Source organism: Penicillium taxi (assembly GCF_028828555.1).
Source record: "Penicillium taxi strain IBT 34144 chromosome Unknown utg000002l_segment0_segment0, whole genome shotgun sequence".
In the NCBI taxonomy this organism is placed as follows: Eukaryota; Fungi; Ascomycota; class Eurotiomycetes; order Eurotiales; family Aspergillaceae; genus Penicillium; species Penicillium taxi.
Genome location: NW_026643204.1, coordinates 2,444,028 through 2,471,882, shown reverse-complemented (window position 1 = coordinate 2,471,882; position 27,855 = coordinate 2,444,028). Strand labels below are relative to the sequence as shown.

At 46.8% G+C, this 27,855-nt stretch overlaps 11 protein-coding genes across 11 annotated transcripts; 4 read left to right on the top strand and 7 right to left on the bottom strand.

Annotated features, from left to right (window-relative positions):
* Positions 1–875: 875 nt before the first annotated feature.
* Positions 876–2,810, top strand: N7495_002836 (uncharacterized protein; the record flags this gene model as incomplete). Its single annotated transcript, XM_057205505.1, has 8 exons — positions 876–910; positions 975–1,293; positions 1,344–1,554; positions 1,605–1,745; positions 1,798–1,818; positions 1,878–1,898; positions 1,963–2,437; positions 2,489–2,810. The coding sequence occupies 8 exons, from the start codon at positions 876–878 to the stop codon at positions 2,808–2,810; spliced, it is 1,545 nt and encodes a 514-aa protein (XP_057066112.1).
* Positions 2,811–4,391: 1,581 nt separating this feature from the next.
* On the bottom strand, positions 4,392–5,660 carry N7495_002835 (CorA family magnesium transporter; the record flags this gene model as incomplete). Its single annotated transcript, XM_057205504.1, has 2 exons — positions 4,392–5,576; positions 5,637–5,660. The coding sequence occupies 2 exons, from the start codon at positions 5,658–5,660 to the stop codon at positions 4,392–4,394; spliced, it is 1,209 nt and encodes a 402-aa protein (XP_057066111.1).
* Positions 5,661–6,141: 481 nt separating this feature from the next.
* On the bottom strand, positions 6,142–7,832 carry N7495_002834 (putative cyclopropane-fatty-acyl-phospholipid synthase; the record flags this gene model as incomplete). Its single annotated transcript, XM_057205503.1, has 3 exons — positions 6,142–7,103; positions 7,164–7,650; positions 7,725–7,832. 3 exons carry the CDS (start codon positions 7,830–7,832, stop codon positions 6,142–6,144), a joined length of 1,557 nt encoding a protein of 518 aa, XP_057066110.1.
* Positions 7,833–8,834: 1,002 nt separating this feature from the next.
* Positions 8,835–10,189, bottom strand: N7495_002833 (uncharacterized protein; the record flags this gene model as incomplete). The annotated part of the gene is made up of 3 exons (XM_057205502.1): positions 8,835–9,616; positions 9,669–9,905; positions 9,970–10,189. 3 exons carry the CDS (start codon positions 10,187–10,189, stop codon positions 8,835–8,837), a joined length of 1,239 nt encoding a protein of 412 aa, XP_057066109.1.
* Positions 10,190–10,613: 424 nt separating this feature from the next.
* Positions 10,614–11,300, top strand: N7495_002832 (tropomyosin; the record flags this gene model as incomplete). Its single annotated transcript, XM_057205501.1, has 3 exons — positions 10,614–10,631; positions 10,778–11,082; positions 11,138–11,300. 3 exons carry the CDS (start codon positions 10,614–10,616, stop codon positions 11,298–11,300), a joined length of 486 nt encoding a protein of 161 aa, XP_057066108.1.
* A 337-nt stretch (positions 11,301–11,637) lies between these two features.
* On the bottom strand, positions 11,638–12,365 carry N7495_002831 (rRNA-processing protein RRP17; the record flags this gene model as incomplete). Its single annotated transcript, XM_057205500.1, has 2 exons — positions 11,638–12,111; positions 12,171–12,365. 2 exons carry the CDS (start codon positions 12,363–12,365, stop codon positions 11,638–11,640), a joined length of 669 nt encoding a protein of 222 aa, XP_057066107.1.
* Positions 12,366–12,554: 189 nt separating this feature from the next.
* On the top strand, positions 12,555–15,277 carry N7495_002830 (Ac45/VOA1 transmembrane domain-containing protein; the record flags this gene model as incomplete). Its single annotated transcript, XM_057205499.1, has 6 exons — positions 12,555–12,649; positions 12,703–13,001; positions 13,059–13,163; positions 13,214–13,456; positions 13,510–13,645; positions 14,077–15,277. The coding sequence occupies 6 exons, from the start codon at positions 12,555–12,557 to the stop codon at positions 15,275–15,277; spliced, it is 2,079 nt and encodes a 692-aa protein (XP_057066106.1).
* Positions 15,278–16,438: 1,161 nt separating this feature from the next.
* On the top strand, positions 16,439–17,243 carry N7495_002829 (uncharacterized protein; the record flags this gene model as incomplete). The annotated part of the gene is made up of 2 exons (XM_057205498.1): positions 16,439–16,907; positions 17,005–17,243. 2 exons carry the CDS (start codon positions 16,439–16,441, stop codon positions 17,241–17,243), a joined length of 708 nt encoding a protein of 235 aa, XP_057066105.1.
* Positions 17,244–18,020: 777 nt separating this feature from the next.
* Positions 18,021–19,487, bottom strand: N7495_002828 (EXS domain-containing protein; the record flags this gene model as incomplete). Its single annotated transcript, XM_057205497.1, has 5 exons — positions 18,021–18,094; positions 18,197–18,513; positions 18,566–19,248; positions 19,305–19,354; positions 19,403–19,487. The coding sequence occupies 5 exons, from the start codon at positions 19,485–19,487 to the stop codon at positions 18,021–18,023; spliced, it is 1,209 nt and encodes a 402-aa protein (XP_057066104.1).
* A 1,881-nt stretch (positions 19,488–21,368) lies between these two features.
* Positions 21,369–24,123, bottom strand: N7495_002827 (GTPase-activating protein RGD2; the record flags this gene model as incomplete). Its single annotated transcript, XM_057205496.1, has 2 exons — positions 21,369–23,819; positions 23,893–24,123. The coding sequence occupies 2 exons, from the start codon at positions 24,121–24,123 to the stop codon at positions 21,369–21,371; spliced, it is 2,682 nt and encodes an 893-aa protein (XP_057066103.1).
* Positions 24,124–25,299: 1,176 nt separating this feature from the next.
* On the bottom strand, positions 25,300–27,096 carry N7495_002826 (amino acid permease GAP1; the record flags this gene model as incomplete). Its single annotated transcript, XM_057205495.1, has 2 exons — positions 25,300–26,359; positions 26,420–27,096. The coding sequence occupies 2 exons, from the start codon at positions 27,094–27,096 to the stop codon at positions 25,300–25,302; spliced, it is 1,737 nt and encodes a 578-aa protein (XP_057066102.1).
* Positions 27,097–27,855: the final 759 nt, after the last annotated feature.

Here is a 27,855-nt window from a genome sequence, read left to right as displayed (position 1 = left end):
TCCTCGGAAATATGCCTTGATGCACGACATCCCGCAACAACATCAGTTGATTAACAGGGACCACGTCAACAGTCCATCAGCTTGCATCTAGCTGTCGTACATTCCGTGTCAAGGATGCGAATCTTACATGCATCGTGAGTCTACATCATGTATATTTGTTGAATAGATATGCTGCACGCTGCTTCTTCGCTCCTTCTTATTGGTTGCCTTGAAAATACATGAGGTGTGATGGGATTTTGATAGTGTCGGGGGACTAGTAAAAAGAGGCCAAGCCAGTAGTTCACCACTGGGAATACGTGATAATATGCAAAATTTGATTCAAGGTGCTTCGATTTTCGACAATTTATGCACCTATCACAGAAATTAGCCGCTTAGTGCGCTCTAATGTTTAATAGCTACAATTGGAGTGTAGACTTTTGGTGGGAATTATCCAGTACGCTGCGGCCAAACTGATCCCAAAGAGATCGCATACAGAATTCGTCGAGTCGACTTTTCCACTAGTAAAGAAAACGAGCTGGTACTGCAGAAATATTGGATTTTGTATAGAATTAGTGTATAATATCGAAACAAGAAATCAAAATACACCACGCTTTAGGCCCTGAAGTGGTTTAGCATCAGAGTGGACCGGACGAGTTCTGCATGCCGGACACTGTACTTGCCAACCTCTCGGAGGTGACGGAGCTAGGTGCTATAGCCCATTGACTGGCTAAAATTTCGCATATGTACTTAGCTTAGAGACCGATTGGTTCAAACATTTGTTGCCCCGCATATTCGATTTAAGCCCCATAGCCTCGCTAATCCCTCGCAAGTGCAGGCCTAACGATTATCTTCACTCAATTATCACAAAACTCATCATACCTACGAAGAGTCCCTCGATGAATAGCAAAGTGTGCTTTAGTTATCACGACTTGTGAGTCGTAGCGTTTGAATTTTCTCTTTAGAATTATTATTTTGAGTGCTTACCAGCAGTCCAGGGACGTGGTGAAAAGGTCAGATGAGGCTCAACATGCGTTTCGCGAATTTGTCCACAAAAAAGGCAGATTCTCCGAGAAAGAGAAAGCCGCTTTAGACTTTAAGAGTGTGGGGGCTTTTGAGGAATTCTGGAGCTCAACCTACAAAGCGAAAGAGAAGTTCGAAGCCGCTATCAATAGCGAGATCAGATCTAAAATACAGAGCTTTGTGAGCTCGGCGTGCAGTATCATGAAAAATCTGGAACCGATTGTGGCGCTTGTTAAGGATCTCGGAGCTCCCTACGGTAGCTTGGCCATCGGGACAATCTCCTTTGTTTTTACGGTAGGGCTTTAGAGCTGCCGTCGCCAATAACACTAACTCAGCACTCCCAGGTTGTCAACGAAAGAGCTCAAACGGAGAATCTGATATCAAGAACGCTTCTTGAGATCAGGGATAGGGTCCCAGGTCTCAATCTCTATCGTCACATCTATTCTGACGAACACGAGCTTGATCAAGGCTTACAGTCCAAGATTGTGGGCGCTTATGATTGCTTCATGACATTTTGCATAGAAGCTACGAAGTACTACACGAAGGGAGGATTCAGTGAGTTACTTTCTCCGGTGGAGATTGTTTGCGCTAACACAGTGTGACAGGACGGTTGATTGATGCTATATGTGGATCAATAACATTGAAAGATCAATCATACCAGGTTCAAAGGGCCATAGTTGAAGTTAGGCACAGTAGTGAGGAACTGCTCAACAAGAACGTCGATACTATTAAGCAGCTAAGCAAAGGTTATATTCTCTTATCTCCCGATACTGCATTTATTAACACATCGAATGACAGACCAAGCACAAACGATTGAAGGTGGGTAGTTATTTCAAAATGTATATTTAGAATATTAAACAGAAGTTAACGGGAAACAGATCTCAAGATGCAAATCGAAAGTAGGTCAAGTAGCCAGCGTGCTCTATTTTAGCCAATGGTGATTTAGCTGACACACTTGTTCAGAGTTGCAGGATGGGCGCAATAGCGACACTTTAAACAAAATACAGTCCTTACTTAACCTGGAAACATACTCAGCAGAATTTGAACAAACCCTTCTGAGGAGGTACCAATATGAGATCAATCAACATTTTGACTTGCACTGGTCACCTATCTTGGAGAGAATGCAAGGAGAAAAGCTACAGGCCTTCCAGCAAGGACAAGAGTTCCATAGATGGCAACATTCTGACCAGTCATCAATCCTGATTTTAGTAGGGTACAACGAGTTGTCCATCTACAACGATGAAATGTGCTGGATGTCCCCAACTGCCCTACAAATGATTGAAAACATGATCAACGATCAGCAAAAAGATCCTTTTGCGTTCTACCTTTTTGGTCAGCAACGAGAGGATCTTTTCCCTCAGGTTTTGTGCTCCATTATAATTCAGCTACTGAGGAAAAACCGCAAGGCATTGCAGAACCAGATACAGTACGACGAGCTGTATGCAGCAGTGCAAAAATTTCATGAAATGCCCCATAACCATTGCTCAAGCCAGGAAGAACTAGTGTATTATGAAGAAGCGCTTCGGAATGTGGCTCTACGGGCTCTAGACATGTTTGACTTGCGCAAAACGGTATGGATTATTCTTGATCGCGTGGATCAGGGCAAGCATGGAAGACAGGGGGCCAATCATCGGAAAATGCTGATCAAATCAATGGTCCGCCTGGTGGAGAAGGCTAAGGTCAAGTTGAAAGTACTGGCTGTCGTTAATGGGTACGATTGGCCCGCGGATAAGGAGTTTGATGATTTCGAGCAAATCAAAAAGTCAAATGTGGTTGTTCATCCGGTTCGTCAATCACTAAAAGATTACTAGCTAGATGGCGAAGTGGGAAGATACGGTGCGGTTTCACTTGACTATTTCAAGCCTGAGTAAACATTTGCTGAAGAAAGTGCGCCTCACGGCCATAAATGGGCCAACAAATTATTATCGTCCAACCGCATCAAATTGGAGCTCACCAATGCGACAACGGGAGTTCAATGTCCCTGTACCCAGACTTAGTTTGTGGCAAACCCTTTCGTTGAATTTGATTATTGTTATGCTCTTCAAAGTCCACAGAATGGTTCAGGTACTCTAGGGTTGGGCCATGCTTAGTACACATCTGTATTGATGGAGAACTTTTGGATAGAGATGATAAAAGAAAAAACAGAGAATTGGGGCACTCATGGAGCTGAAAAATTTGAGGTGCAAGAATATACAGTTCGATACACAGGCTGGAAGATTTAGAGGATGAGTATTCAGGTGGGTAAATAGTCGCCCTCTCCAGATTCGTGCTAGATGACCACAACCTCTGTATTTGTGTGCTCACCTAGTTTTCTTGATTCGTTCAGGAACTTTTTCTTTGCCGCTCTAGCCTTCAGGCCCTTCACCTGAACGCTTTGAACACTACTGTTTTGCACCTGAAGATCCTGCACGCCCCTGAAGCGCTGGCGTGTCCTTCCCCTCCTGTTGGTTCATAGGGATCTCGGTGCACTATCACTACTACGTTGATACGTGGAGTAAGTAAGTGTGCGGTAAGATTTGTGTTCATTCTAAGTTCCCGCGACGGAATCGGATATGTCCCGATTCCACTAGTTCTATTCACTTCCAGAGTCCATTCACTGCAGTAAACCAGATTCCATTGGTTCCAACACCTCCCCATGCTGAAATCTTCCCTATCCTAAAGGGGTCGCTCTAATCGGCCCCATTGGACTTTATCCTAAGCTCTTAAGTATGGGGGAAACATTGGGTATCACCAGCTACTTGTAGCGACTTTTCTTTTTGCTGATATTTCGATTATTCTTCTAAGTTCTGTAACTTCTTCCAAATAAAAGAGACCACTTCGTAGATGTTTTTCAGGATCATTCCCGCCTATGAGTAGCTACCAGTCATGCAAAGTCAAGACGTGAATAGACAAATTGCCCGGAAGTGTGAGGGTTAATTAGGCTTGGATGTCCACTAGCTGTCGGTCAGCCTTTTTTAGTGCAGAGTCGTCATATTCAAGAGCTGCGGCTTTTCAATCTCAGAACCTGTTGTTGTAGCGTTTCCTCTCGCTGTACTACTTTACTTAAGAGATTGAAGAAGTTGGAGTTCCATAGCTGTCTCGCATATGGAAAAAGTTCGGGACGACCATGATCTTATCGCAAGGTTGGATTCTAAAGACAGTATATAAAAAGCGTCTTGACACTTAACTCGACAGAACAGACTAAGTAAATAGCATGAATCTTCAATATAATGATAAAAGAGGGTGAGATGTGGATACAATATTCTTCCTATAGTCTTCTTCGCTTCCAAAAAATGGAAAAGTCGCTATAATGCAGCTATCAGGGATGATATCATTAGCAGTTGTAACAACACTTATTATTTGGATAAATCTATCCAGAGTCGAGGGAGAAGGCCATTCAAATGCACGATAATCTAAAGTTGCAATTTGCGGAATTTCTTCAATTTCCAAATTCCAAATCTGGAAAGAAGCACAGTTCCCAACGCACAGGCCGAAACAAGGACTATAAATGCAGATTTACTGTCCTCCAAATAGTTAATAACATTCATACCAAACAAACCTGCCACGAAAGTAGACATAGCAAACCCTAACATCCAAATCTCAAGCTGAGCTTCGAATATCATGATCTGATTCCGGCGTACATCCAGGATAGACTTGACAGTTCTTGCTGTGCGATTCACATCCTTTACCAGCGCATTTGCAGACTCTGCAATTGCATCAGCGTTTTTGTAGTAAGCCTCAAGCAGGTATTCGAGATCCTGGTGATCCTTTATATCATGCGGCCTTCCCGCTTTGCGATCTGACAAATACATGGCAGCCATGTCTTCGTCGTTGTTAAGAAGCTCTTGGAGGGCTGAACGCACCTGACGCGCCCGCTGCTCAATGACTCCCAACTTCTTCCCGCTCTCGAGCGCTTCGCGCAAAGCAGTGTACACGGCATCTTCCTCTTTCATTTCACGCATCCGCTTCTGCACCTCTTCTTGCATGAGCAGGTACTCAGCTTCTAGCATCGCTGTGACAGATGCCAGGGCTGCGTCGAGAACGCGCAGCTCATATGGAAGACTGGTCACGGAAGCAGACCCATCCGCGCGCAGTTTGCTCTGGAGATCGTGCTGGAATATATCTTGCATTTTAACACCTGTTCCTTCGGTGTCCAGATGAAAGAGTAGAACGCGATCACACTGCACGAGAAGTCGCAGGCTGAAGATACTGAGGAATATAGTAGACGGGCGGACTACTACATGTGGGATTCCCTCAGAAACAAGATCCACATTCCTTAGGTCGCGGGCATCTATACCGTAGTGTTTCATGATTTCTGCCTTGGTTGTGTGGGTGTCTGCCATCTCGACGCAGCCATTGATGTCGAAGAGCGCGCAGCGCAACTCTGTTGCATCGTTCATGCGACTGCGGGAGAGTGCGATTGATTTATTGAACACCTCCTGATTGAAGGACTTTTGCCAGTCAATCTCTGAGGCAGTTCTTATATCATGACTTAGCCGAGATTGATTGATTACAGAGGTCACGATGCCTCGTCTGTTGACGATTGGAAATTGAAAGGTATTCGTGCGAAGGGCACCGATATAACCAGATAGAGACGTCTGATTTAGAGTCGCAGAAAAACATTTTGAGTAGCATGGCCTTTTTGTAATTGAAAAAACAGTGGTGAGAAGGCGTTCATGCATGATTAGTATAGCTTGCGAGAAGGGGAAGAATAATTACGTAGTTGCCGACCTCGGCATCTTTTACTCTTTACGGAGCAGATCCACTCGCCGCCTTTAGAAGAGTCAGGTGACTCCATACAATAGAACATTAATGCTAGACATAAGGCATGAGATTCAGATAACAGCTATGGAATAATATTTTTTCTCCATAGTAACCCAAAAGGTCTCAGCCAGAACACCAGCATCCACAAACCACCCGCTATTTCTAGTTCGTTTGATCCTTTCACTTCCATTCATAGTCATATCATGTATCATAAGCTCGCAACAGATAGTCCGTTGTAAGTCCATGAATTGCAGCATTTAAAGACAAATAGAGGTCCCTCAAAAAGTCAGCGGCTCCCAAAGACGGGCCCTGCTCATCAAGGACATTTTAGATTTCCGGTACACTCATTAGTCTATGCAGACTAAGAAATGCAATGGAAATTTGTTCCAGACCAAACATTTAAAGGTCCTTCTTGACCACGTGAGCCTTGGGAAGAATGCCGTTGGCACGCTCAATGGCAGCCTGGCGAGCGGCAGTGAGACCGAACTGGGTCTTGATACCATCAACACGGTGAGTCGAGTTAATATTCTTGACCAGGGTGATCTGCCAGCAAGTGGCACCACCCTGGCGAGAGGTAATGGTGGAGGAAGCAAGGAAGTATTCCCAGATACGGAACCATCGCTTGCCGTACTTAGCCTCGACCTTGTCCTTGTTGCCCATCCAGTTTCGGTACCAGCGCCAGAGGGTGGCAGAGTAGTGAACACCAATGGTATCAACAGCCTTGATCTCGAAACCAGCACCCTCAAGACGATCTACAACAAATCCAAGAGGAGTGCTAGCGTCGGCACCGGGGAAGATGTACTTGTTCATGTAAAGACCCCAGATGAGGTCCTCGTACTGCCAAGACTTACGGATACCAGCGATCTGCAGGAAGAAAACACCATCGTCCTCAAGCATCTCATAGACCTGAGTGAGGAAAGTAGAGAAGTGACGGACTCCAACGTGCTCAGCCATCTCGAGACAGGTAATTTTTTGGTAGCCACCCTCAATACGGGGGGCATCACGGTAGTCGGAGCAAATGATACGGGACTGAGATTCCTCAATGCCAGCGGCCCGGAGACCAGTGTTACCCCAAGCAGTCTGATTGCGTCCAAGAGTAATACCGGTGACCTCAGCGCCGTAGTGGACAGAAGCGTACTTGGCAAGAGTTCCCCAGCCACAGCCAAGGTCAAGGATCTTGTCGCCCTTCTGGATATCAATCTTCTCACAGACGACAGCCAGCTTGTTATCCTGCAATTCTTCAAGGGTTTCTTCGCGGTTGATATCACTGATAATACCGGAGGTGTAAATCATGCGGGGGCCGAGGAACCAAGCGTAGAAGTCATCACCTCGGTCATAGTGATCGCGGACCTGCTCCTCGTCTAAAAATGGGAGCAATTAGCAATTGAAATTGAGATTTCTCGGAGGACAATCAAACATACCCTGGGAACGAGTATGCATCAGCATCTCGGGGATAAATCCAAACAGGAAGTGCTTGAAGAGACCCATAGTGAACTTGAAGTTTGCCCAATCGTGGCGGTACTCAAGAATCTCCAGAGCATCACCCTTGAAGTCAACCTCGCCATTGAAGTATTTCTCGTAGAAAACTTCCATGGGGATCTTGCTTTTGCCGTGGTAGGTAGCACGATCATGCTCGCTCTTGAAGTCCAGGTAGTACTCGACAGGGCGGCCGGCATACTTGGCTTTCTCGGTCTTGCGAGGGGAGATAGACGAAGAGACGGACCAGAAGGCCATCAAGATGGGAATAGTGGTGAAGATTGCAAAGAAGATAGTAGTGTAGAAACCTCCGCCAACCTGGCGGGCCAGGTACCAGGGGATCACAACAAGCAAGAAGAACATCAAGGCATTGGAGAAGCTGTCACTGCCAGCCGAGTCGGCAGGCACAGGAGCATTCTTGATAGCCGGGTACTAAATCAAAAGCATGAGAGATCAATATCTCGAGACTTATTAAGCTTCAGAGAGCTAGACAGCAAGCTACATACCAGAGTGGTGGGCACACCACAATCAAAGGACGGCTTAGTTTGCTCAGGAGCAGCCGGGGTGTTAATGAACTCGAAGTCCATGATGGACTCCGGGTGAATGGTCGTCATGGCTGGAAATTGCCCAATTGAGACGGATGAGGAAGCAGAAAAGGAGGAGCGCGTGGTAATCTGTAAATAACAAGGCGGCAGTTCCAGCCAGGCGGTGAGATTATGTAACTAAGAGTTTTGTTCCCATGCGTTTCAGGCGACGTATGCACGTCCCGAGTTCATTATCGACTTAAATTACAGTACAAGGCGTTTCAGATACATAAATCTATTTGGCATGGCTCTCGATTGCTCTTAGTAGGGTTTAGTATATAGTCGATTCATTACTGAGACATGTTACAGGTAAAACAGTTAAGCTTATCATCCATGGGCCCTGAAAATGAAAGTCAATGGTTCCCCTGAGAAAAGGTACAGAGGTTATGGAAATAATGCTTACTAACTCCTCATCTGGTATAAATAGTTAGCTAACTAGTGTAGTGGGGAAGAAGTACCCCTTAGTATTATGGTTTAGGGAGGCGGTGTGATGGGCGGTCAGATTAGTGTTGGCAGTATAGTTGGCGAGGAGTATAGATGGGACTTCGTCCCATAGTTAGACCAACATGCTTACATCCACCTTCATTTCCGGGGCATTCTGTTACGGAGCCCCATTCCCCTACTGTTAGTGCAGTTCCGACACCTAAATCCTAGCTGAATCGACCTGTGCATTTTGACTGTACTGCCTACGAGCGCTCCCCGTATCACTAGTTAATGACCTTGCGTACTACAAAGTATTACTAAGTGTAAAAAGTTGAGTAAGAGGTAGTATCCAATAATAGTTTCCTATTTCGCCAAGGCGCTAATTTGTGCAGGCTAGTACGGTAAACAGAATAGAAAATGAATTCGCTGTCGTGTATCAGACCTAATCTGCTAGGCGCATGAAGGAAAGCGCCCACATTATGCCGATAAGCCTATATAAACCATACCCAACCTAACCCAAAAAGAACGGACTCATAAGTAATACATAAACGGATCAATCATGGATAGAAAAGATGTTTCCTTGAGATAATGCGATGGGGTGCTGAGCATTTAGAGCGTCAACTGGAAGCTCTCTGCCTCTTCATCCTCCCCTAGGATCTGGAGCTCATCTGGCTCCTCGCCTGTGACATCCACATCATTCATTTCAACATCAAAGCAGCCTGCAGCTTTGCAACGAGTCCACATACTCGAGCCGAGGGAAGGTGTACCGTATAGCTGCATATAATCATGAGGAGAGAGTGTGGTCTGCGGACTGGCAGACCGGCTGGTACTCTGCTCACGCAATGAGGACGAAACGGATCGGCCCTTGGAGTATCCGAGTGTGTTATTTGATATCACAGTGGCAGCAGTATTGCGCATAGAGGATGGATTACTCGGGAGTCTGGCAGGTTTCTTGGGCATCAGCATGGACAACAGTCCCTGGGGTTTAGAAGCGGCGGACCTAGCTGAAGCTGCACTTGGCTTGGGACCAGAGAGAGCAGTAGCAGCCTCACGAGATCGAAGCGTGGAAATATGTCGAGAACGAGTGTTGGCTGATGGTCCCCGGATGCTGTTTCGACTGCTGTTTCGAATTTCCCGAATCGGCGCCTTGATAGACTCATCTTCGCTGAGTTCTTCGAATGTAACGTCGTCCAATTGCTTCATGATCATGTTATCGATCATCTTGTCATACAAGGCGGAATCGGCCTTGAGCTTGCGCTGTTTCTTGGTAAGGCCATCACTTCCAACTTCCTCCACTCCATATACACTGGCCAGACCAAGAGCACGGTTCTGGGGACGGAACTGGGGGAAAGTCGTATCATATGTAATATCATCTGGAAAATCTGGGAGATCTGTAAAAACAATTAGCTAGGCCTTATCTTTATCCTGCCACGACTTGCATACCCTTCGGCTTAGGTGGCATGTATTCAATGTCGGGAATATCATCGTCGATAGCCTCAGTGAAAACTTGGCTCTGAGCTTGCTGTACCACTGGGGCGGCTTTCTTTATCTTCTGAGCTGTTGAAGTTCTGCGGTTGGTCTTCTCCGGTTTCTGGGTTCCTCCGAAAGGAGCGGGTGTCTGAAGGCCTTTGGCTTTTTGGTTGGTTGTTTTCATACCAAGAGGTGCACGGTTTCTGGGTGCTATACAGAAAACATATTGGTCAGTCCACATCCTTAACATCTGATCAGACTCTCCGTCGCGTACCCATAGGCGTAATAAATGCATCCTTGCTCGACTTTCCCTTGCCCTTCACGGTGCCTTTTCCAAACTGTAAAGGCTTGTTTTCGTCATTGAGAGGGACGGTGAAAGTTGCTTTGCCTGGAGTCTTGGGAGCTCGTTGTTTGACGCCTTGGTTCAAGGGCTTAGACGCGGCGGCGGTTTGATGGGCGTTTACCAGGTTTTCCTGATCTCGAAGGGCCAACATCGTGGCCAGTAATAACGGTATTTTAGCATAAACTCAGTATCTTCAAAAGACGGTGTAATTTGAGACGCGTGGAGAAGGACAAGAGTTCTAGATGCGCTTGTTGTCTAATGGTTGCCCGTGGAGACGCGCCGATCTGGAAGCCATGATTGGAGGAAAGCATGAGGGGCTCCGGGTGTACGGTAAGGATAGTACACTGTAAGTACTGAGTACCTCGACCGCCTTACATTTTGTGCTGTAGCTACGTGTACTTAGTACCATCATAGTCAGCAATATTCCTCCCCTTCTTCCCCCCGACTCAACCCAAGGAACACACCACCTTTCTCAATCATCTACCCTGCACCCACACTTCGGCTCGCTGAGCTATAGCCTAAACTTCTTTTTCCAAATACATATTTCTTGAAATCCCCCGTTCAATTATTTCAAAATGGACAGAATTAGGGAGGTGAGTCCCCTAATCCTTCCTGGCGGGGTAGCTTTCACAAGCTGTCCCTTTTCTCCCCCCGGGCCCTTGACATGCATATTACTGCAGCTTCACTTCCTCCAAATCCATTTATCAGTCCAGTACGATGCTAACCTGGTTCGTTCTAGCGCATGAACGTCCTCCGTCAGGAGTGTGACGACGCTCACGAGAAATCCGAAGAGCTGGCCAAGACTATTAAGATCCTGGAAGAGCAGAACCAAACTCAGGGGCACGAAATTACATCCCTTACGGTCCGTAACAAGAACCTTGAGGATGAAGTTGAGAAGCTGGAGGCCAGCGTAAAGGAGGCCAAGGACGCCGCCAGCACCAGTGCCCAACATGACACTCACAACGAGGCTCTACAGCGACGGGTGCAGCTTCTCGAGGATGAGGCTGAGGAAAACGACAAGACTCTGCGTGAGACCAACGAGAAGTATGGAATCTGTCTTATCTTTTTCTATTTGAACACAGACTGACATCTCCGCTAGGCTCCGCCAAACCGACGTGAAGGCTGGCCACTACGAGCGCAAGGTGCAAGCACTTGAAACCGAACGTGACAACTGGGAGGCCAAGTACGAGGAAATGGCAAAGAAGCATGACGATTTGAAGAAGGATCTCCACGAACTTGAGGTCTCCATCAGCAACGTTTAAGCTGGACTATATGGAATATCGTTGTGAAGTGTAGTAGTGTGTTGGGGGACGTTGCGTTGGATGCAGGCTCAGTTATTCTACCAACTGTATGCTTTTTCCTCATATTGTGACCTGCTGCGTTCATGTCTTTCCCCTGTCTACCATACTGTGGAGACAGTTTTTCCTAACCATATCATCATGTTGACTTGTGATGCCTTGCAGCGCCAATTCAACCACCTCTTCATGGTCGATAGTTATTCTTTTTGAATTATAAACTCTCTGTACTGTAGCCGCTCATATTGGCCTAATAATGTGGTATAAGAATTGGTTTTTGAACAAAAAAAAGTGACATTCTCCATCAACCCTCTTTCCGTGCGCTGGCCTTCTTATTCTTGTTTATCCGTTGCTTTACCTGGTTGAGTTTGCGGTCCGATTTACTTTCGTATCGGAACTGCTTTTTCTTCTTCTTGATTGAGCTGGTCGTCTTCTTGCGTTTTTTAGCTGATTTCTCCTCGGTATCAGCTGTCGTCTTAGCAGCTTCAGCTTTTTCAGCATCCTCCAAATCTGAATCCTCTTCTTGTATAGACTTGCGGAGACCTTCACGAGAAGGATCCATTTCTTCAACTGTCACGGTAGTGTACTTGTCTTCGTCGATATATTCAGCCTCATAGTCGACCGGTGGCGGTTCTTCGATGCCTTGCCACTCTCCATCGCTGTCCTCGCCTTCTTCTTCTTCGTCGCTACTACCGCCGTCTTCTGCTTTGAGGCGTTGAAGTTGTCTTTTGTGCTCCTCGATGGCCCGTTTGAACTCTGCTGCCCGTTCCTCGCGCATCTAAATAGTTGAATTAGTCTATGCTGCCAGCTCTGAAGAGTAGAGATCATAATTCATACCACTTTGCGATCTTGTCTTTTCTCTTCACGGGCTTTTTGCACCGCTATCTCTTGCGCCACCTTGGCGCGTTGCACCTTGCGCTTGTGGAAACCAGTGAGGTATTCATGGCGAGCATCAGGGTCGAAGTTGACCTCTTCGACTTTTGTGACCGTGATCTTACGACGTTTGTTCATCGGTTTGGAAATCCGACCCATTTTGAAATCAAAACGCAGTGCGTATGAATTTTTAGAGTGAGAACGGTTGTAGTTAAATCTTGTCGAACCAGAAAAAAAAAGACGGATCTAAGCTCGGGCGGGCCGGGCTCTCGACCGCCTCTAAAGCCAAGTCGGACCTCCCATTTGGCAACATCACCATCTACTCCGACCCATCTTCAACCACACACAATGCATCTGAGCAGGTTTGGTCTGCTGTCCCTTGGGGTTGCGGCAGTCGATGCCTTTAAGGACACATCTCCATTTTTCCTCGCTTCCACCTCGGAGTAGGTCGATCTACGCGAACGCCTGAAGCTGCAGCCAGCTAATTACTCCTTAGGGTCCTTGCGAACTCCGCTTACATCAAGAGCGGCGCCTCCGTGCTTGAGGAGGTCTCCTCTTCTTTGAGCAGCTGCCCGTCCGATTACTATGTCGTTGTCTCCCAACCTGGAGTTCACAGCTCCGACTTCTCTACCCGCAAGTCTGCACCCCGCCTTGGCACGAAGATGCTGGGCAAGGACAAGTCAATCCGGTCGAAGATGAGCGTCACTGAAGTCTCTGGCTTGGTGGATGACAGGCAAATCAAGAGGCTTTTGGAGGATAAATGCAAGGCACAGACTACCTCTATCAATGGTGCCTGTAGGTTGTCTAACTTGGCTAACATCAACTTGAATTGAAACTGACAACAACTTATAGCCGGATCATACCCCTCCTCTTTTGAATCGGGTCCTCGCATCATTGATGTGCAATTCCCTATGCTCTCATTGGGCTCAGACCGCGCAGACCAGCTCTCCGACAATGGTACGTGGTCAACACCTAAACATACTTTGATATCACGCTGATCATCCCAGATGGCATCCTTTCCGATATCATTGAGCGTATCCCCTCGTCCTCCAAGTACACCCTCCTTTACATCACCTCACCTCGGGAGTTCCCTGAGACCGACTCTGTAGTCTATGATACTACCGAGGAATACGGAGATTCCATACGGATGGAGCTCAAGCGTGATTATTCTGCCCACACCTCCTCTAGTTCATCAAACTCTACAGGTCGAACAGTATCGCTGTTTGATGAGTACCAATACTTCACTCCTGGTTTGTCCTGTCCATCCATATCAGTGGTTCGCCTTTATTCTGACATCTCACAGGTATCTTCATGGGCCTTTTGGCTTCCTCATTATTCATTGTGATCTTATATATTGGAATTAGCGCTCTCAGCAGCCTCCAGGTTCCCTATGCTGCTTTTGAGAAGGACACATCTGCTGCCATCCAGAAGAAGGCGCAGTAGGTATTTGATACTGCCTTTGGAGTTGGCACAATATAGTTTCAAGTCTTGATCTTTGCATATGTCAATTGGCTTTTTGTTTGGCTTTCGGGTTCAAGAATTTCAATTCTTGCGTATTAAATGTATGATACATGACAGCTGCTGCTGGTATTTTAGGTAGAATTCACCCATCATGTGATGCGGCTGTGTAGGTATTAGCACCATTTTGGTTACGTAGTCAAATTTGATTCTCACCGTTCAACCTTACTCTTGTTTAGTTCTCTGCATCAGATCATCGTCATCCTCGAGACAATCGATTGTTTCCCTTGACTCTTCAATGCTTCAACACTAGACAGCAAATCCCTCAACATTGCAGTACGGCATCAGCCTTTCAGCCGAATTAGACCGAGTCCAATTATCCCCAGGATCAGGGATTCATTTCATGTGTTAGATTGGCAACTGCTTTGTCCACAAACCCTTGCTACGATCTCCCGTCTACCCCAGGACAGCTGACCCGCAGTGGAGAACCGATCCAGCAGTTCGATTTTTCGGACTTGGCTACCATGAGGTTCCTACCATCAAGTCTCGAGAAGACTCGGTCGTCCTTCATACTCCTCTTGTTTCTAGTCTTAGCAGCAGTTGCTCGAGTGTCGGCAGAACCTGCGGGGACGGAAACTACTGCATCTACATCTGACGCACAGACACAGACCACCGCCGATCAGTCTGCCCCTAGCGGGACTGAAACTACCTCCACCTCAACTAAGACCACTTCTACCTCGACATCAACATCAGAGAGCACTACATCCGAGTCCACTTCCACTACCACTGCGATGGCTACGACATCTACGACATCGACGACCTCGTCGCTCACCTCATCACTCACCTCAACCACAGATGGAACCACCGCAACCACAGCGGTTTCCACAACAACGACAGCCTCAGCCTCATCAACAACAACGAACACTATCGCGACCATTCCACCCACGGCTGGCGCACCGTATATGCAAACAGAGCACATGCCGGAGGGGACATTTTTCATCATCATCGGTGCTATTCTAGGGTGTATCGGACTGGGCGTCCTGGCCTGGCGCGGAATGGTCGCCTGGTCAGTCAACCGCTCTGTGCGCAACGCAGCATTAGTGAGCACAGCGGAGTCGAAGCGCCTACTTCGTGGCAGCCGTAAGAAGCGGACTCCTGTTTATTCGGCCGCTCCAAAAGAAGATGTTTTGCTCGACAAAGTCGGCACAACAACGCGAACAAGCTATAGGCCTTCTCCTCAGAGAGCATCCACTAACAGCAGTCTCTTCTTTTCGCCCACTGCAGGAGGCCATGGTGCATCTCATACCAATCTCAACCGCAACTCGACCTATCTCCCTGCGGGATACTATGCGGCTGCTGGAAATTCTACCCCTGTCCGCGATCCTGGCCTTTCGTCGCCAGTTTTCTCGTCTGGTTCTCCTGCGCTCACTCCTACTGGTACTTTTAATTCGCAGCATCCCCGTCAATATTATGCCGGTGCCTCGACAAGTTCGTTGAATCTCAATCAGACCCCACAGGGTCGCGCCCCTAGCGCATACTTAGATGACTTGTTTGAGAACCACACTTCTCAGAACCGCACGTCTCCTCGGGATCTAGACTCAGGTCACCGATGAAAAGTACCACAGCGAACTATGTTATTTACTGGATGATATTTACAGGGTTTGAACTGTCTTTCGAACCGTTTCCCTTTTTCTTGATCTATATTTGATTTACTTGTCGATTACTTTCTATGCTTTTGAGCAGGGTCTTTGTCGCACTGGCGTATTGGTTCTATAAACTGTATATCTCTGTTTTTTTCATAGTCATTGAGTTCTTGTTTTTGATATACTTCCACATATTATCCCTGAATGTTGCGAGAGCGTTACATGCATACATATGGCATCACAAGTCCTCCACATTTTCCCGAATGCTCCTTTATTACTCCGCGTTAACAGGATATCAATGAACCCCTTTCCGCATCTGTTTTCCATTTTCTACAATATACTTGTCATTTGATCTGTTTCTTCGGCCTTTTCAATATAGGCCGACCCCAGTATATAAATAGGCAATGATAGAAGCGGATTTCCCAATAAATTGAACGACCTGATGAGTGAACGCTGAGACCAAATTAGAAAATTACAGATAAAAATGATGTATCAGCTGATGGTCTCGGTCCAAACAATAGGCAAAACACGCTCAATTTGCATGTAACCGCTTATAAATGGGCTATTGATAACTACTATATATTTTTGCTATAGTTATTTCAAGAGCTTGTTTCAACCCAATGCATCATCTGCATCATATCTATCTGCTGGTCCAGGAGATCAAGGTCTAGATTGTCATGCCGCTCTCTCTCTCTCTCTCTCTCTCTCTCTCTACGGTATGACTCTCTGTGGTATGATGAAATAAGGTAATGTGTCATGCAAGCAGCTGTAATGTCCTGTACGGGAGTTAGGGCTACATCAACCATGCATTATCTCACGTATTTTTGATAACATGTCATCTATTGGCTAGATATCATTAGAACACAGCGAGACGCCTCCCTCTCCAACGCTAAAGTAAATCCGAGAGAACATGGATCTTGATCGTTGGCGCTAAGGCTCGACGTATAGATTTTTCCGCTTTAAGCGCCATGCTAACTAGAGCCTCATGCTGATAACGCCATAGTTTCATTTTACGCGAAAACATTTGAGTCTTACTGCTTTCCTTTCCTATAAGAACAAAGTCTATCCACGAGTAGTTCTAGAAAAATAAATCAAGCCATTAATATCTTTTATGTGCCCTAACTCTCCATTATGAATTCTCAGCACAAAGCACAGCAGGCCCAGCCAATGCGACCTGATCCACCACAGGTGAGTTTGAAAATTTCCCGCTCGACCTATCCCACGGCCAAATGCCTACGAAAGCCGACGGCTAACAACCAGAAGGCCACAGAGCACGACTTCGTGGTGGTACTAGTAGATGGAGATGGAGCCGTCTTCCGTGATGAGCTCTTGAAAAGACCCGAGCAAGGCGCAGTAGAGGCCGCCGGAAAACTTAGGCAATCAGTACTGGCATCGCTCGAAACTCCTCTCGCCAAAAACAATATCATAGTCAAGGTGTTTGCCAATCTCAACGGCCTTGCAAAAGCATTGCAGGATAGAGGGATCATCACATCCAAAAATGACTTGTTTAGATTTGCCCAGAGCTTCACGAACAGCGAGACTGGTTTTGAATTTATCGATGTGGGTTATGGAAAGGAATGTGCAGACCACAAAATGAGAAGTAGGTGTACCTAAACTCACTTGCGACCTTGGGTGTTGCCCAGGTGGGAACTGTTTCTGACCTTATGCAGCTGCGCTTTCCCATTTCTATCACAGAGCTCAATGCAAGAAGATCTTTTTTGCTGGTTGCCATGATAATGGCTATATTAATGATCTTGGTGCATATACTATTGCGCCTGGTGCTTCAGAACGAATCATCCTAGTGGAAACCACACCGGTTGAGCCTCATTTCAGGACTACTCAGTTACCCATTCTCAAATTTGGTCAAGTTTTTAGATCAGTGTCTCTCAATGATGTACCCATTCCCGGTGAGCAACGTCAGGCTCGTGTACATTAACTCCAAAGGATATTGGCCTTAGCGATGGGAATGGGAGGACGGTTGATTTATCTGTTTTGTTTTGTTTTGTTTTGTTTTGACCTAACATCTTTTTTTTTTTTTTTGCTGATTAGGACCCGTGGGGATGTCTTGGTCCTGGAGATATCTTGTTAGCTGGACTTTAGATTGGGTAAATACCTAATTCTAAACTTGGCGAGTTCTGGAGGTTGTGACGCTTCCACAAGGTCTTTATTTCATTATCTATGCACATATACATCAATTGATACCAGGCAGTTTGCTGACCTCGGGAACCAAGAGGAAAATGAAAAGAGAAATAGAGACTTGTAAAGTATATATACATAGCAACGCCCTGCAAAATATGCATTATGTCATCCAGTGCTCAATATAGAGAGCCCCTACCAGAAATTAGTTGTCCATGAGGCGAATATCCTGCAAAAAAGTGTAAAATAGAAAATAAATACCAAGACCAAGACCATCCAGACCAAAAGGGAAAGGAAAACAAGAAAGGCTCCGAAGAAACCGCCTAGAAGGGGACATATGCAGGGTTAAAGTGAACAATTGAAAAGAAATAGGCATACAGGTAAATGAAACGATGCTCCCTTGTACCGTACAAATCCAGAGATCCGGATCTCGTATCTATATATGTTCTAATTGCGAAAGGGCGAAGAGAGGAAGAGCCAACAAGACTCTGAGGGTGTATGTGATCGCTAATGACAGTATGTTTTGGTGTCTCATGCTCGTAGGGAGAGAAAGAAAGGCGTAATGCATTTGCGAGTTTCAATCTGCGTCAAATTTGTGGTTGTATTCGCCCAGTAGGACGTCATCTAGACTGGAACCGTGTGTATTTCGAACTGCTTCACGCATTAGGCAAGTTTCATACTCATAAGGGCAAGGGTATCTGCGCTCAGTCCACATTTTTTTAGTTAATGTTTCGGGGGTAAAGTGAAACTTACTCCATTCAGCCTCAACACGGAAAAACACCCACATCCAACGTCGCACTACTTCAAGGACCATGAGCAAGAATAGGCCCTTTTCGGTTTCGGATACCCACGCCAGTCCTGGCAATACGCGCCAGAGCCATGAGAAGCGGAGTACGAAGTCTGCCACGATGACGTAGTGGTACACCCGATCTGAGGCAAAGTGTCGCGTTCGTCGCAATCCGTATGGGTAATCCTTGTGCTCGCGCTCTGTTGACAGCAGTGTGAAATCCCAATCTTTGACGATGTCCCAATAGAAAGAATAGCTTGAGTTAATGAAGCAGAAGAGGAATCTGTAAATTAGTTAGAGTTTTCCTTTGAGAAGGTCGTATGGCGCAAACTTACAATAGACGCATGATGGTAACTTCACTGAAGCCGTGGGTCTCAATTGGGTTATAGTTCCGCAGCTTCGAAGCGATCCAGATGACCGGGAATGCGGTGGCATATTTCATGGCGTTGGCCAGGTGCTGGTTTCCCCGAGTGGGGTCGCGACGGGTTACGATCTTTCGCGCCCGCACATATTCAGTAAGACATTGGCGAAGTCGGATCGCGCTCGGAATGGCGATAATTATCGGCACAACCATGTCGGAACCACACGCGCGATTCGGTTTGGAGGTGGAGGAGATGCCATCTGTGAAAAACATGCAGAAGCTGACATAAAGGTCCCCAAGAATACGCGAGTAACTTGTCAGAGCATCTGCTAATAGCACATCGCCGAACTTCCCATCCTGAGATTCCGCAAGACCTCCGATAGCGACCCGCTTTAATGTTAACAGGAACCGTATTCGGCCAGCACGCGAGGCCCGGTTAAGAGGACAGATCAGGATGAGCAGCAGGATAATGAAGATTGACTGGGGAATGAAGTCGAGACGTTCTACCAACTCCGTTGAGTGGTGGGTGACAGCCCAGAAAACTATGAGCCAGATAACGAGAGGAATGGAGAATAAGGTAGCTAGGCGATAGGCGGAGACATGGAGCGGCCGTTGCGAGGGAGTTCGAGCAGGGTATCGAATAAGTGAAGAAACATCCTAAGACAAAATGTTTAGTATTGTGACACGGTTTATAGTAGTTCCCTCCGACTTACAATGTTGGCTTTATCCAAATACTGTAGGTTGATGGCCCATCCCCAAAAACCTATAATATGTCAACCTCAGCTTCCACAAACTATCAGGATATACTCACCAGCTACTAACACAGCAGCTATCCTTAGAGGAAAAGGGAAGATAAGCCCAAAGCCATCCAATTGCGCATGTTGATCAGGACCCATTATTCCCTGGATCAGGGGTGGAGGGTGGGATGGAGGGAGCGGAATAGAAAGGAGGGGAGTATATCGAACGGTCCAGAGGCTTGAGCCAGAGAAACACCCAGAAGGCGTGGGGACAAAATAAGAGAATTGACAAGAAGGGGAAAAAGAGTGACTAGGGGTGAGTTTGGATGTTGAAGTGTGCTGTACAATTCCCCAGCCGTTTTCAGTAGGTTAATTACGTAGTAACGACCAATACAAGTTTCTGGTCTGGACTCCACCAAGAACTACAAAGGCCCCGTTATAATTACTAGTTTGCCACTTCGAAAGTGTGAAGATCTTCCTAAGTTAGATAGGGGTGAACTAGACAACTAACTATGATAGGTTTGGTGACCTAGCATGCCGAGGTCCACTCTTCAAATAAGATCCTTCATAGTTATTGCGGAGCACTTAAGGTTTTTTTGCCCTTGTATTTGGAACATTCGATTTCCATAAATAACATTTTCAAATACTCAGGGGTCTTTTGTAGGCCAATGTCTATGCCCGGATTATCTGTATCTCCGACTTCCTGTTTTTCATTACCGTTATTTTCAATATATTCCTTCGGGTCCACCATTTTAACAAACAACTGTAATAACCTGGTCTTCAATACCGACTCAATTGAGGTTGTATGTAAAATGCCCACGTGATACTGACAGGTTATATAATCAGTAGATCTCCCAAAGCGGTACCATGAGTGATACGGGGTAAATTATCTACTTCGACGGGCCAATATCATACGGTCCCATGGATGATATATATGCCCTATACAAGGACAATACCAATACCAATACCTTCCTCTCCGCTATGGACCACCAATTTTTTTTATTTACATTTCACTAAACGACCATACCTAATGATAATATTACGAGGTTATTTCCGTTTTCATCGGTCCGAACCCGAGTGCCAGGTGGGGCTCTTCTTTTTATTATCTTGATATATATCCAGGAATTAAACATCCTCTACTACCTTGTTCCACAGACTCAATGTTATCATCATAGTGTTGTATCTAGGATCATGGCCCTATAAGTTCTAGGGCTTGCCCCTTTTACTTTGACATTAACGGAAGGGAAAGGGTTTTCCAGGATAGAAATCCCGATGAACTTGCCAATCAACCAACAATTCTTCGTTAACTAATAGTTAATCATGAAAGCAGGGAAGGATATGCTTCAGGGGCTTGCTTTGTGTTGCAAGTTTATGTTTGGACTTATTGAACTGCGTCTTGTTCAGCTTGAGCTTGAGAATTAGATCGACATCGCTATTCCAGCTTCTTAGTTTAGAGTATCAACTGTATCAGGAAGGGACAGTAGGCCATGACAGTGAGATAGAACGGCGTGTATTCCAATTTTTCTCAATTTGTATAGATTTTTTCAGGTGAAATATTATCAGGTCCCTGTTTCAGTAGATCATAGAGTTTCATAATCTATTCCGATTTCGAGAGTCCTGGACATCAACTCGAGCATACCTAAGTACAAAAGACGCGGACCATAGCAGAAATCTTGGGAATTATAGTTACTAGCATTAAGCAGAAACATCAAGTATACATGCACAAGACAAGCGTAGGCTACAAGAAGGAACAAAGAAACGAGATGCACCAGCAGTTTTCTCAAAAAGAAAAACTAACCCCATCCTCATAAGGAATAAGGAAAATAATAAAGAGATAAATCGCAACATGCTGGGCAGGAGCAGAAGGGTATGAAGCAGTCATGCCTGAACAACATGATGCGAAAAGGAGATCATGGAAAAGAAAACAAAAAACTGGAATGTTCAAAACGGTCGTGTTATGTTTGATTCCCATCTTTAGAAAAAAGGAGTAGGAATATGCATATGAATTTTTTTTCGATACAAGGCCCTTGTATGATGAAATTAATCATCCATAGGCTTGTCCTCTAGAGTTACGCCCTTTGGCTCTGCAGTTTCACTCTCGACAACGCTACTCCTGTTGCTGTCAGTGCCGGTGGCGTTGATACCAGCTAACGTAGGGAAGCTGGAGATGCTGCCGAGGCCTGGCTTGCGGGTATTCCGAAGGGAGTTGCGGGAAATGGAGCTGCGCTTTTCAACTTCGCCCGAAGCAGGGGCTGGAGTGGGTGTTGGGGTTGGAGAACCGTCGGAGACGGAGTCGGTGGGAGGTGAAGGGCTCTCGGAACGCAGGGACGCGGTGGCGCTGGCAGGTGTTGAGCCGGGAGAGTCGGAAGGAGAAATTGTTGCTGCTTCTTCGGTCTGGGCTTCCACAGCGGCAAGTTCCTCGGCGTTGGTGGGAGAGTCGTTTTTGACGGGGACGTCTAGGGTGTTGACGCGGGGAGCTGAGCGACGATCCGCTGGGCTGGCAGCTACGTTGATGGGGAACCGGCCATTCTCTGATGCGCCACTTGAGCGGTCACGGCGGTGTCGGGAACGACCTGTAGGGCTGGTGGCTCGACTGCGGTTGACGATGGCGCGTTGGCGAGCTTCCATTGCTGCGCGGCGGTTGCTCTCATCAGTGCTGATGGCCCGAGGGCGGCTGGAAGTTGAAATTCCCAAGGCGCTGGATTGGCGCTTTAGCTCGCCGAAGATGGCGTCCTTGTGGGCAAAGAGGTCGCGTATCAGACGGTAGCTGTGTCGCTCATCCATGGTGAGGCTGCTCTCCATGCGAGGCCGGAGAACACAAAGCGACAAGGTCTGTGCAAGCGTAGAAGTGTACTGCTCGTCGGCTGAAGTCAAATCAAGCAGGCGTGTGAAATGGGTCATAATAGCATCAAGCGTGGCAATGTTGACGAGACGGAGCTGTCCAAGCGTGCTTTGCAGGACTTTTATCCGACCCTCTTCCGTGGTTTCGTGAGCTGTAGTCGAGTAAATGGTCTTGACGATTTCGTAAACTTGCGAAGAAACAAGGGAGTCTGGCAATTCAAGAAGGTATAGTTTTAAAACGCTGGCAACGATGGGTATCTCATATTGAGGAAGAACTTCGCGGTAATCCACTTTGCTGTTGTTCAGGGTATAACGCAACTTATGCGTCTCCTCCAACGGTGGGTTGTGAAGCCAAATGGCACGACGGGCCTCATCGCCCTCGAGCTCGGGGTAATGGTCATCCAAGTAAGTCAGAATAGTGGTAACTAGAATAGGCACGCGTTTGCGATCGACCCGAGCCCGGGCTTCAAGATCGACGCCGAAATTTTGTTCTTCAACGGAACCATAGTAGTTCTCGTATGCTTGCACCCGTGGAACAAAGCCACCAGTGCGGTAATTCTCCAGGAGATATCGCAGATCTCCAAGAGGCTGAATAGTCTCCTGATAAAGCATCATGTTGTCGACTGTGCTTTGCAGGTTAGGAATGACATTGCTGATGGCACCGGAAAAGTCGAGCACCACTGCCTTGATAGCCTTGAGACGATCTAGCTCACACTGCTCCATAAAGCGCAGGTTCCCAATGACTTCTTCCTGTAGTTGGCATCGGATTTGGTCAAGACGGCGGACAGCAGCTTTGTACTTTTCGTCGGCTTCCGTAGCCTCTCGCCGCAATTTGTCTGCGGGAGTTTCGTTTGGATAAGGGTTGTTGAGAGGGTTCCAGCCAGCAATCATCTCCGAAACCGATGAAATGGGTGACTCGCTGACACTACCACCATCCTCACTCGAGGCCATAGAAGTGACCCGCATCAGGGATTTCTTGTTCTCGGGAATTCCAGTGATCTGGAAGACTTTTGAGCGCCATTGGTAATTCATCTTCGAGCTATTAACGAAGCTGCTGCCAATGTTACCGATCAAACGGAGGAATCCCTCATCAACCAGATCCTGTCCAATACGCTCGGCCTGAACCAGGCTGGAAGTACCCATGTTGTTGAGAATGTACTCCACGATGGCTGCACCAGAGGAGGTATTCTGATATGTGCCGATGATCGGTACCTTGACCTCACCCAACTTGATGGTATTCAGAATGTGCAAGAAAAGCCTCTTAACCTCTTCAGGCGGATAAATTCGGTCACCTAGCTCAACAGGCTCCTCCTCAGGCTCCTCCTCAGTAGGCAGCACAATCTTCGGAGTCGGGATGACTTTAGGACTAGAAGTTTCAGGATCCTGAAAAGCTAATTTGTTCTCCTCCTCCAAATCTTCCACAACGCGGCACTTGTTAAAGTAATTGCTGCGCAGCTTCTTGACCAGTTCCACCTGCTTCGTATGTTCCTTGATCCGCGCCTGGAGATTATCATGTGAAGCCTGTACGCGGTATTCATGCTGGTCGCCCCATCGGCGAAAGGGAGTAACAACGAGTTCACGGATGTTGTTGGCGATTTTCTGGTGGTTGCGAGAAGCCTCGATCATTTCAGTCCGAACACCTTCGTATGCCTGAACAAAGCAAATGGAAAAAAGAAAATTAGATCGTTTCTTCCTTCAACGGTCCTATGCGACAGCGACATACCTTTTTCACACTCGCTCCATCATCTTTGCCAAAACCTGCATTTGACAATCGATCCACGCTCGGTGCAATTTCTCCCATACGAAGGCCATAAGCCTCCTCCGCATCCGCCCGCATAGATGCGATGGTCAGGATCTGCTTGTTCTCCACCACACCCTGCTGCAGTTTCCCGTACAGTACCCCGAGACCCGTCGCATAGTCGGGGGTCCAAAAAGAATCGGTGAAACTAGGCATCGTGGCGGTTGGTCGGCTCGGTGGGGAAATTCGGAGTAAAATGTGAGAGGAGGACCGTAGCGAAGTGACGATGTTCGGAAGGTTAACTTCAAGTTCCAGTCGAAGAACTGAGGCGCAAAGCAGAACCGAACCAGAACCGAATTCAATCTATTGGATCAGATATGTTCCCAAATGCAGGAACCAGCGCACGCCTCCGAAGAAGAAAAAAGCAGACCAGCTGTTTCGTGATCAGGAACTAACTGCTCTGACCGCACTCGATGAATTTTTTGCCGCTCTGAAAAAGGTCTTGTATTTGAAAGTATGTAGGAAGACTTTCTTCCCCGGGAATGCAAGCTGAGCGCGCGGCAGGGCAAAAGAGGTAAGCAAGCGCTCCGGTGCCGAGCGGTAGGGAAGGATTCGCAAAGAGAGCTGAGCCAGCAATAGTCTAGTAAAGAAAGAAAATGGCCCTCAGATCAACAACACAAAGGAGAGAATAAGGGGTTTGTGATTACTCGAAGAGGTAAATGTGATGATGTTGATGAATTTCTACCTGGTTCGTCAGGTGGCTTGTAATATTACGCAGTCAGTACCGGTATAACCTAGCCAGCGCAATGGGCTCCACTAAACTTGCTATTTTTACTTGCTATTTCTGGTGGATAAATCCTTGGGCCGTTGGATAAATACACTACCGTAATAGAAGTAAATACAGAGCAAATAAAAATGGAGTTAGAAAGGGTTGTATTGGATGCTATTTGAGGATGGGGTAGGTGATACGGAGTAAGTACACAAGGCAATCTGCCCCTATTCCCAAGTCTAATATAAAGTGGCACAGCCTTGTAACTTCCAGCCACAATCTGTCAGATTTCTATTATCATCGTAATTAACATTTGGACACAACTTTAGTCTACATACTTGAAACACAGCCACAACTGTTGAAATGCCAAGTCTAGCTAAGTCTGATTGATTACGAGAGTTCGCGGTACTAGTGAGCTGTGGAGTACAATATTAGAGAAAAAGAGATTTTAGATTTGATTATACAGATCTCAAATAGATCTGAATCGGCTGAAATCGAGTCATTAAGCCATCAAGATGGGGGATGCTGAGAAATATGATAGTACATGTCCACATCAAAGGGGTTCAGAAGCCCCCCGTAAAGAAAAATATTATGCGACAACAATGAGAAATATTCTTCTACATCTAGCAGAGAAACTTATACACCTTCTTCCACTTGGGCCAAGCAGCCTGCTCAGCCTTCTCCTCCTCAATGAGGTTGCCGAGATCCAGATCACGGCGACCAGTGTTCAGATCCATGTCTTTCGCGCGAAGGAACTTGGTGCGGTACCAGAACTTGTAAGGGATGTAGAAGGCGATGACAATAGGGGCTGCAAGGTAAGCCTCGAAGAAGCTCTCGGCTTTAGCACCAGCGGACATGGTAGCATATCCGACCGGGGCAAAACCGACCCAGAACTGGGCAATCAGCACCAAGATGTTGAAGATCAAACCAATCCAGGAACCAATGACACCTGGTTGAGAACGGAATGCCAGCTCATCTAGAGAGTGGCCTTGGAGCTTCCAGGCACGTCGGAAACGAATGTGGCAAGCACAGATCGATCCCCATGTGAAGATGGATGACAGACCAGAGATGGCCATCAACCAAGCAAAAACGTCGGCCTCTGCGCTAGAAGCAGCTAGGAAGCAGAGGAGACCGATGATAGCAGAGACGATGATACCCCACATCGGGCGACCCTTGCGGTCGATGTATGCGAGGAACTTGGGAGCCTGGCCTTGCTCGGCGAGAGCGGCAAGAGTACGAGAGGAGCCGTACACAGACGAGTTACCAACAGAAAGCACAGCAATCATGATGACGACGTTCATGACAGAGGGGAGACCCTTGACACCGGCGTTTTCAATGGCGATAACGAACGGAGAAGCCTTGGCATCGGCCGCGTGAGAGGCAAGCAATCTTGAATCAGTATAGGGGACCAACAGACCAACAATGGTCAGGGAGACGATGTAGAAGAGGGCGATACGCCAGAAGACCTGCTTGATGGCGGTCGGGAGAGACTTGCGAGGGTTGGCAGTCTCGGCGGCAGCCAGACCGACCAACTCAGTACCAGCAAAGGCAAATGCAGCATTGACAAAGACACTGCAAACACCCTTGAAGCCATTATTGAAGGCACCAGGAGAGTGCCAGTACTTTCCACCGATGTAACCACCTTCAGGACCACCACCACAGTTGGCCACGATACCGAAGATACTAAGAAATATCAGAGTCAGTACTATGCAAGAAAGAAGTTGGAAGTTGATGGATACTCACATGAAACCAATAACAGCAACGACCTTGATAATGGCAAAGACAAACTCAGCCTCACCATACCCGCGAACGCCGAACAAGTTGATGGACACAATCAAAACCCAGAAGATAGAAACCCAGGCAGCATTTGATGTAATGGTTCCCCAGTATTCGATCGTAAGAGAAGCGGCGACAATTTCCAATGGCAAGACGACCAACCATTGCAGAGCATAGTTCCAGCCCATAGCAAACCCCCAAGCAGGGTCGATGAAGCGAGTCGAGTAAGTGGCGAAAGAACCAGAGACGGGGAAGACAACAGCCATTTCACCCAGAGCGTGGACAGTGCAGTAAAGCATGATTCCGATCAAGATGTATGCAATGAGCAAAGCAGCTGGCCCACCTGTGGAGAGCACACTACCTGAACCAACGAACAGACCAGTACCGATAGAACCACCAATAGCAATCATCTGTAAGTGACGGCCCTTTAAGGTACGCTTCAGCGGAGATTGAGCAGTAGCTTGAGCGGCATTCTCGATATCAAAGCCGCCGCCATCAGCGCCTGCTGAGGTGGAGACGATAGCGTTGGGATCTTGCTTAAAGCTATCGATGAAGCGTTGACTCCATGTTCCTTTAGTGACTTCTGAATCGCCATATGTGGGTAGAGGCTCCGCAGAGGGCTCTGAATATTTTTTCTCTTCCATGGTGTTCCAAGGTTGTACCTAGGTACCTTCTGTAACGTCGTATGGTAATAAGGGTAAAAGGGTATAGTTGAGTTGGGTAGCCCTAAGTTACCCGATGCGGAAAGTAAGGGAAGGAGTATGAGAGTAGAGAACAAAAGAGAGGGGGAATTAATGTTTATTTAAATGTAGGGAATAAGAGGGGGGCCAAAGTGAAATATTTCCAAGATAACATTATGTATTTCCTTGACGATGGCAAATGCAGTATCATGCTGTTTTCACTCAGTGGGCCAATAGTGGTAGAGATAGATATGTCCTACATTAAATCAGTAACGCTTAGACTTGTAGTAAATCCTATTTGGGACCACCCCGGTCACCTTGATTAATGTTTTTTCTCTAACAGTTACAGTCACAGTCACAGTTATTTTATTTTTATTTTTTATTTCTATTTTCTATTCTGCTATTGTACTGCTATTCTATCACTATTCTATCACCATATTATTCTACTCAATATAACTCATAGTATTCTGTTCGACTATTCCGGGCCGCAAACAGGGTAAATGATAGATAAGGCTTACGTTTCGTGACTTTTTCACTTTTCCTTCCCACTTTCCCCGGTGGATCCTCCTCCAAAACGCCACATCCAGCCCGACTTATCAGCTTAGAACTTGGTCCTCTTAGAATCGCAGAATCAGGTCGATCGGAGTGGCCGAGTGGTATGCTGGTGCTGATGCTGACTCCGTTCCGAAGCTCACCCCCTGATTCTCTTCCCTCGTTTCATGG